We start from the raw sequence: 9,527 nt of genomic DNA, 5'->3' as shown, positions 1-9,527 counted from the left end.
CCATTAATTCCTCCTGTCTTAACTGTTCTTCTATTTCCTCCCATTTCAGTCTATTCCTGCCACCTTGCATGTTAATGAAACCTATATCTGAATTAACTTGGCCCTGGCGCTTGCGTCTCTTTCTTCCCCTAGGGTTCCATTGTTCGTTTGATCTTAATTCTTCCTTCTCTACACTGGTTCTTTCAGAGCTCTGGGTCCCCCCAAAAAAGCTGTTGCCTGGCGACCTATCCTACTACCCACCTTCTTGCCAGTGGCCCCACCGTAGTGTATGCGATCCTGTGCAAAAGGGTGGGGCCTAACCTCGTACACTTCCCTGTTCACCTCCATCACCTCGTATCTTAGTCGTCGACTCAATAGCCTAATTACCCGATTAGTCTCCACGACCCTCCTTTCCGTTTCGCGAGCCTGCCTCTGGACCTCTGGGATTGTGCATATGGTCACATGCACACTCTCAGAGGCCTCTCTAAGCCTACGTATCCCCACCTCCAACTGCGTCTCAAGATTCTGGCTCCTCCCCTGCAGTACATCATTGAGACCAGCATGGATGACCACAAGGTGTTCGCCATCCATGCTGCCCACCACCACCTCCCGGGCTCTGGCCATTGCATCCACCATGCACTTTCCCGACTGAGCCTCCACCTGCACCTGCCTGTCTGCCTTCATTGCCGTCAGAACGCCTCCCTCAACCCTCGCTACATTCGAGTCCCCGACCACCAGAACTCTCCTGCGCCCCAAACGTTCGCTTCCTAATTCCATCTGTTGGCCTCCGGATCGCTCTAGCTGCCTCTCCTGCCGCTGTACGCTATTGTCGCGAGTTTCCATGCCCGCTTTAACCTTTTTCATTTCGTTCTCATTTTTCTCACTCAATGCTCGCTGCACTACAGCACTGTACGATCGACGAGCCTCGTCCCCCACCTGACACTTCTCCGAACTGGGGTGCCCAGCCGGCCGCGACCTGAGCGCTTCAACCTGTTTTTCTAGCTGGGTCCGCTTTTCCCGCTCTTCTTTAATCTCGCCCACCATTCGCTTCAACAGGGCGGCATTATTCTCCTCCTTTTTAATCAAATCGGCGACCTGAGCTTCCAGCTTAATCCGTGCCTCTCGTTCGACCTGCCGGTCCGCATTAAGTGCATTAAACCCAGCTTCCCATTCCCCTTTTAACGCATGAACGGCGTCCCCAAACCGCTTGCACATCTTACACACGAAGCTAGCCTCATCCGCGTCGTGCGTCGCGCCGAGCCCGACAAAGAAAAGGCCGTCACCCCCCCCCTTCCCCTTCTGAATCGGGGGGCGGGGGGGGCGGAAATTCCGCAAATAGTTTCCCAGAGGCATCCTTTTTTTTTTCAGGGGGTCAAGGAAGGTGGCCCAAAGAGTGCGAGGAAACGTTCTCTGTTCATTCTAGAGAAGCAAGCTTACACTGCAAAATTAAGCCTTGTCTTTCTCTTCCAAATGCAATTAACTAGGAGTCCTGTCCAACCATTCCAGCTTGTTATGTGGGCACCCCCAACCATTTTTTATTTCCGTGTAACTCGCAGCCCTTCTTCACCTTGGTCATTGTAGCCGCTATTGTTTCTCAAGTACCATGCAACATCTTGTTATTAGCAGTTGCTAATTCAAGCCTTCTGCAGGGTTTGAAGGACCTTTTTAATTGGAAATAAGAACATGTGCACAGGGTGGAAAGCGCGTGATCTGCCAGGAAACACTAAAGCGGCCCCAAGAAGGGATCTTTATTAAGGATGACAGCCATCTTGGGCCTCTTCACTTGGCAACGACGACACAGCGTGTGCGGTCCCTATGGTTAGGCCCCAGCTGTGGAAGCCATCCTCCGACACGACCATGACCTTCGACATCTGATGTTTTTATTTAAAAACACAGGGACCAAAGTCGTGCTGTATGCAGTGCGATCGCCGTGTGGTTCCATAATAATCCACCTAGCCCGGCTCTTTGGACGGATTCAGGAAACGACTGAAAAGAACAAAAGTAACGAGCAAACAAAGGTGCGCTGCATAAAAGTTAGAACGCAGAGAAACGAAGGCGCGCTGCGCTGGGATAATGCTGTAGCGAGGTCTAATATGTAAATTTTCATGACTGGCGTGGATTTCCACAAAGCGCAAGTAGTCGCTACGGAGATAAACAAAGGCGCACTGGAGCTGGGTATGTATCATGTTTAACTGCGCAAAGAAACGAAGACAGAGAACAAGAAGGCACGACACGAGCGCAAACTATCAACCGATTTTTTATTCAAGGAAAAAAGGCCTATATATGCATCTTCATCCCGCGGAAAGCATGCTAAAAACCCGAAAGCGCAAACCCTATCACACACCATCTTGGCACATGTAACGTGATGCCACTGATCACAACCTAAAAGCAATCTCCGCATCGTCAGAGACATGATACAAAACAAACAAACAGCGAACTCACAGGCACACTCCTGCCAAGCTAGCGCTCCACGCCGCCTGCTTGCGCTAAAGAAACTGCGCAAAAAAGGTATCTCCCCATCAATGAGGCCTACAGATGGTGATGCTACACAGTCATCTGATTCCTTCTTGATCTGGTACGCTTCCACCAACTCCCTGCAAACCTGATCCCTGTGTTTAAACAAGACGCTGGTCTTGTTCAATCGTGGGAAGCAATCTTTGCACTCTTTGCAGTGCAAGGCGAGATTAGAGGAAGGTGCGCCCTTCAACGACCTGCGATGCTCTGCTAACATCTCGTTAATACATCGACCCGTCTGGCCGATGTACTTCTTCCCACACGAGAGGGGGACTTCGTATACGACTCCAGTCCTACACTCTGTGAGCCTGGTTTTCTGTCTGTGCGCTATCGAGTCTGTGCGCTATCGAGCACTCAGCTCCAGCACGATTGCTCTCAGGCTCGAGCTTCTTTCGCACAGCACTACAAATCCTTGAAAGCTTATTCTTTGCCATGAAAATCACGTCCGCCCCGTATCTCGCCCCAACTTTTTTGAGCCGGTGTGAAATTACATTCCCTGAACGTTCAGGACAATCATATCCGAGCGCAACACTTGGCAGCATGTTGTGTCGGGATTTCTACAGCGACATTTGAGCTCACTCAAGCTTTCGTATCCTTTCTTGGTGAACAATTCCGCAAGTGTGGTTAAGTACCTGTCTGGGCTGGATAAGAAAAAGTACTCTACCTTCAGCATCGATGTGGAGGACTTATTTTATTCGCTACGCCATGCTCAGCTCATGAAGAGAGTGAAAGACTGCATTGCAAAAGACAATGACGAGTTGGTGTTCGTGGCGGGGTGCGGGGGTTTCCATAGAAAGTTTCCTGGAGCTGCTATCATTTTACCTAGAGTCAACCGTTGTTGGGCGGGGCGGAAAGGTGTACGTCCAAAAATCGGGTGTGTGCATCGGCTCCCGTGTGGCACCCGTTTTGAGCGATATTTACTTGAGCAGGATGGATCAAGAACTGGCACAAAATCTTGCTGACCTCGCGCTAAAAGTGTTCCGTTACGTCGATGATTTTTTAATCATTCTTAAGTCGAACTCTCCCAGGGCAGTTCCGGACGTCGTCAAAATCTTCAAAGATACAGGTAGTGGCCTGAGATTCACCTTCGAACTACCCAGCTCAGCTACCCTACAGTTTTTAGACCGACCGCAGCGGTGGCCAGGTGGTTGAGCTTCCGCCTCGCATGCGGGAGGTGCGGGGTTCGATCCCCAGTGCCGCCGGGTACCCACCGGGGATACAATGGGTACAAGCTTTTCCCTGGTCTTGTGCTCGGCTTATTTAGGGTGAATTGCTTGGGAAATGGGTCTTTGTCCCCACCTTGAGAAAAAGAAAATACCTTGTGTCAAGGCGTATTTGGCCATAGATGCCCTTGCGCCATAAAAAAAAAAGTTTTTATACCTCAGGATCCATTATCTAGAGAGCAGGGTCTAATAAGGTGGATTGTTGAGCTAGTTGGTGCATGATCGAATAAATGGCAGCGGAAAGTAAACGAAGACATCGAAGAAACACACAGACGAGGACGATGCTGCACTGACAGCTGAACGTTTATTGAAAAGGCCGCATATTTATACTTAGAGACCAGCCAGTGCTTCGAATGATATCTTATCAATTCCTGCTTGCATCCCGGCACAGATATCTCACTTCTTTATTCGATAGGCCAACCGATGGCGTGCTGACGCATTGCTCTCCGGATTCACGGATGGCCCAGGCTTCCAGGATTTCTCTTGTCAGCTTGTCTTTGCTCTTTTTCACTACCTGCACGTGGTGAAGGTCAGCAGGGCTTGTTTGTTTTTTGCAAGTTTCGCAATCTCTGCAGTGTATCGCAAGGTTGGTGCCAGACTTGCCTGCTATGGCTGTTGCGTGCTCTCTTGCTCTGTCGTTGACGCATCTCCCGGTTTGGCCTATGTAATGCTTCCCGCAGAATAGAGGGATACGATAAACGATGCCCTGAAAGCACTGAGAATACCTCGTTCTGTGTCTGATTTGGCAATCGGATTTGTTTTTCTGCCCATTCACTCGCGCACACATGCTTTTCGCCTTGTTTGGCACCGTGGGTATGATCTTGATGTTGTGCTTCTTCCCGATCTTTTTGAGATTGTGGGTCAGCCCATGAACGTAGGGAATAACGGAAAACTTCTTTCTTTGAGTCGATGCTTCAGGGGCACTTTCCTTTTCCCTGCCAAGCTTCTTCGGCAGCACGAGGTCTTCTGCTATGCTGCAGAGCAACGCCAAAGGATATCCGGCTTCCTGAAGCCTAGCAACTTGCCTCTGAAGGCCCTGGCTCATCTGGTGTGGACACGACTTCTTTAGAGCAGATTGCAATGCTGCCCTCACAATTCCTCTTTTGACCGTCTTAGAGTGGTTAGAGCTGAAAGGAAGAAACTGCTTCTTTGCTCGAGGCTGGTATGTCCAACATAGGCGCCCCGGCGAGAACTCAAGGCGTATGTCTAAGAAGCGTAGGACGCCGTGCTCAGGAAGCTCCCATGTGAACTTGAGCGCTGGACAGCTATTCTGAAAGGTGGTCAGTGTGTTGTCCTTTAGGGTGTCCGTGTCCTCTTTTTTCTGCTCGCATAGAACCAAGTAGTCGTCGACGTACCGGACGATCCTCACGATGCGTCTGTCCTTGGTTGCTTCCTGAATTCTTTTGTCGCAGGCCGCGAGGTATAGATCACTCAGGGCTGGAGCGACTCTGGACCCGATGCACACTCCACTCTTCTGAATGTACAGGGTGTCTTCATGGGAAGCGACGGTAGACATAAGGTAGGCTCCCAACAGCTCCAGGAAGGAGTCCACTGAAACTCCTGCGGCGTTTTGAAACCACACAGCTCCCTGCTTTTCTATAGTGTCTCGTAGAACGCTCATCAATTCATCATGTGGGATGGAATAGTACATATCTTCAATGTCGAGTGAAAATCCATAAGAGATGTTCCAGTTGTTACTTTTTATCTCAGAGATTAGCTCTTCAGAGTTCTTGATTCTAAAGGGGTCATCCACGTTTACGTTGCTTAGTTGCTTGGCAAGATAAGCCGAAAGAAGCATCTGCCAAGTGTGTGCTTCTGACAGAATCGCCCGGAAAGGGATCCCAACTTTGTGCGTTTTGGCACTGAAAAACACGGACAGGGTGCTTTGTCTTGTCGCTTTTACCTTGAGGTGGAGCGGCCCTAAGTTGGCCATTTCGAGCATCGATAAAACCTTCTTTTTTGCTGTTGTGAGATGCTTTTTGTGTACTTCACGAAAGTTCTTCTTCATGGCATCCAAGGCTCTCGTTTTGTAGCTGCAGGAATCCAACACCACAAAACCCCCTTCTTTATCCGCAAGGCACAGCTTCAAGTTTTTTCCTTTCAGTTCCTTTATAACTGGTTCGAAACTTTTCTTGCGTCGTTCACCTGCATTTGACCGACATAAAATGTCAATTCCTTCAGCCACAATTCGGCTGGCGTCTTCATCATCCGTCTGTGTGTTTCTTCGATGTCTTCGTTTACATTCCGCTGCCATTTATTCGAGCAGGGTCTGTTGGGAATATCACCCTAGGACAAAAAAAAACCTCTCTTGAACGTCAGTTAGGGGCATTCCACACTCGTCAAGGAGGGTATAGCGACTTCATGCTTAAAAGAGCGCTTGGGAAATCCTGTACACACAGAGCGGAGGCTAGCTTCCTGGGGCAGGTAGAGAGGCTGAAAGAAGCCGGGTGTCCTGATTTGAGTTGGCTCAGATCTCCGAAAGGATCCTGTTCAAAGGAGGGAGGCCCATGCTAGTAAAAAAGAGGACGGTGGACGTAGACAAGTGGTGGGCATTCCGTACATCCATTGAAATTCACACCGGCTCAAAAAAATTGGGGCGAGATACGGGGCGGACGTGATTTTCACGGCAATGAATAAGCTTGCAAGGAATGTTATCGGCGGTCGCACGTGCATGACAATCCTTTCGACATGCGTGACGATGCCCACCGAAGGCATTTCAGGCTGTCGAAGGGACTTGTACGCTGGCTAAGCGAAGAGCGCGGAACATGCGTCACTGACAGCCCCCTTCCTTTCGCCGTCTTGTCCATCGTGCGTCGCGCCGAGCCCGACAAAGAGGAGGCCGTCACCCCCCCCCCCCCCACCCACCCTTCCCTCCTGAATGGGGGGGGGGGGGCGGAGATTCCGCAAATAGTTTCCCAGAGGCATCCTGTTTTTTTTTTTTTCATGGGGTCAAGGAAGGTGGCCCAAGCAATGTGAGGCAACGTTCTCTGTTCATTCTAGAGAAGCAAGCTTACACTGCAAAATTAAACCTTGTCTTTCTCTTCCAAATGCAATTAACTAGGAGTCCTGTCCAAAACCATTTCAGGTTGTTATGTGGGCACCCCCAACCTTTTTTATTTCCGTGTAACTCCAGCACTTCTTCACCTTTGTCATTGTAGCCGCTATTGTTCAAGTACCATGCAACATCTTGTTATTAGCACTTGCTAATTCATGCCTTCTGCAGGGTTTAAAGGACCTTTTTAATTGGAAATGAGAGCGTGTGCACAGGGTGGAAAGCGCGTGATCTGCCAGGAAACACTAAAGCGGCCCCGAGAAGGGATCTTTATTAAGGATGCCAGCCATCTTGGGCCTCTCCACTTGGCAACGACGACAAAGCGTGTGCGGTCCCTATGGTTAGGCCCCAGCTGTGGAAGCCATCCTCGGACACGGCCATGACCTTCGACATCTGATGTTTTTATTTAAAAACACAGGGACCAAAGTCGTGCTGTATGCAGTGCAATCGCCATGTGGTTCCATAATCATCCATTTAGCCCGGCTCTTTGGACGGATTCAGGAAACGACTGAAAAGAACAAAAGTAACGAGCAAACAAAGGTGCGCTGCATAAAAGTTAGAACGTAAAGAGACGAAGGCACGCTGCGCTAATGCTGTAGCGAGGTCTAACATGTAAAATTTCGCGGCTGGCGTCGATTTCTACAAAGCGCGAGTAGTGCCTACGGAAATAAACAAAGGCGCACTGGAGATGGGTAAGTCTGTATACAAGCATGAGTTTTTGTCTCTACCAGCGATTTACTAGCTCACACCGCGCGATTTTGATGTCTGGCGTCGATTTCGACAGAGAGGGAATACGGGCACGAAACGGGACGCTCGCGATCTGCCAGGAAACAATGAGGCGGCCCTAAAAAAGGGCCGTTTGCAGGAGCACTTCAACCGCGACCTGCAGCGGCGTGGCGGCGCGGTGAGCAGTAGGCCCAGCAGTGGTCCGTCTTGTGCCCTTTGGCTCCGCATCGACGACACCGGTGCACGACGTACACCTCTCCTGGTCTTGGCCTTGAAGCCGACGCTATCCCTGGTCCGTAGATCTTGACGAGGGCCGCGACGATAATCTTTGACATCTGGTCGATGCCCCGGTCTCTCGCCACGTGATATCGGTCTGCGGCAAACAAGGACAGCATCGGCTTGCCAGAAGCATCCAGGAAACGATGTTGCAAAAAAAGTTACGTTACAAGCGCCGCAATTTGGTGAGTTCTGCTCGAGAAAACTTGCGAAAATGTTGTTCAACCCTTACCTCGGGGTTGAGAATGTGCACGCTCGACAAGCGCTTCAGCGTGGCTGACAGACGGCGGTTCAGCTGGCGACGCCGGCGGTCCTCAAATTGCGCCTTACGTGGCTCATCGAAATGGCGTGGCAAGACTTTGAAGACCAGCACGACACTGGCCACGTTCTCCTGCAGCAGCAAAACGAGGTCCTGGAATGCGCAAGACATGTAGGTAAGCGGTACAGCACTTCATGAAGCGAAATTTGAGATAAAATGCCTACCTTTATGTGGCTGGAAGCGAAATTTGAGATAAAATGCGTACCTTTATGTGGCTGGCGATTTCTCGCGGGTCATCCCCTCTGTCGAGATCGTTGCCGCCAACATATAGGACAATAAAATCGGCGTGCCGAAAGCATGTCTCTCGAATCATATCAGCTAGGCTGATTGCGTCGTGGCCGCTAAAGCTGAAAGTGCGTGTTCTCACTAACGGCGAAAGCCGTAAGCGAGAACTGCACAGAAATTTCAGCTGGCTGTCGCCGACGAGCGCACCACGCAAAAAAGCCATACCTGGACAGCTCCCGAAACGCGCCCGCCGCCGCCTAGGTTCACGAAGCGAATGCCCGCGCACCACGCAAGCACGGCGGACGGCCGGACCTAGCGATTCCCTAGGCCGTCTAGGGACAGGCCGAGAGAGGCGCGGCGACCCCACATCCGGTTGAGAACGAGGGAGAAGCAGAAAAACGTCACGGAGAAGCGCATCCCATCGACCAATCAGCGTTTCCAGCCCACCTGCACCCAAACGCCGTTACGACGGGCAGTGCCCCTCGCGGCCAAAGTTGGCAGGCATCGCGCGCGCTGCCACCCTCTCCAATTGGGAGAGCGCTCCGCTTGACACACTGGCGATGCGGCTTCTTCAAGTGTCAGCTTGCCAGATGTGACCTCAAACTTTTGTGCGCAGGCCTGAAAGCTGTTCAGGGGGCATTGCGTGGGGTCGGGGTAAAGATGGGCTTTTTTTTATCCCGCGCGCGCTGTAGGAAACGTGGGGAATTCCGAGAAAAATCTAAAGAGGAAATGTGTCTGTTCAGTTCAGTTCAGAAAAACTTTATTTACGGCAGAGAGTGGTCTCCCTACCGGCAGTGACTGCTGCAACCAGGTCGAAATAACGCAAGCGTTAGGGTTATTTTTTTATGCTACACTGGCTACACTAGTGTAAGCGGTGTAGCAAAAAACCATTTTTTTTTGTTGTAGGCTAGCAGACGACAGAAACCAGGCGGGAGTTTCGAAAGCCCGCGCATTCTATAACCGTTTCCACACGCAGCAGACGTGCTTTTTCTCGCCATGGAGAAGCGCAGCCTTGCGAGCTTGCGAATTGTCGTCCGCCTCGAGGACGGCAGCGAAGTGGCGGCGCACCCGCGTGTCGGAGAGAGCGGCAACCTTATCTTTTTCGGAGATATGGTCGCCTACACCACTGAAAGTGCGTATTTCTGCCTGCCGAACGGGTTTTCGTTCGTTTGGCCGTTTGCTTCCTTGTGTGCTATAGTTCGCAACGTGGTTG

At 50.9% G+C, this 9,527-nt stretch overlaps 1 protein-coding gene across 1 annotated transcript; it reads right to left on the bottom strand.

Moving 5' to 3' along the window:
• Positions 1–6,782: 6,782 nt before the first annotated feature.
• Positions 6,783–8,769, bottom strand: LOC144119466 (uncharacterized). The gene is made up of 3 exons (XM_077652070.1): positions 8,295–8,769; positions 8,003–8,182; positions 6,783–7,867 (listed from the first exon to the last, which is right to left on the bottom strand). The coding sequence occupies exons 1-3, from the start codon at positions 8,535–8,537 to the stop codon at positions 7,778–7,780; spliced, it is 513 nt and encodes a 170-aa protein (XP_077508196.1). The 5' UTR covers positions 8,538–8,769; the 3' UTR covers positions 6,783–7,777.
• Positions 8,770–9,527: the final 758 nt, after the last annotated feature.

This window comes from Amblyomma americanum, chromosome 2 (genome assembly GCF_052857255.1).
Source record: "Amblyomma americanum isolate KBUSLIRL-KWMA chromosome 2, ASM5285725v1, whole genome shotgun sequence".
Lineage (NCBI taxonomy): Eukaryota > Metazoa > Arthropoda > Arachnida > Ixodida > Ixodidae > Amblyomma > Amblyomma americanum.
This window is presented reverse-complemented; position numbering and strand designations above follow the sequence as displayed.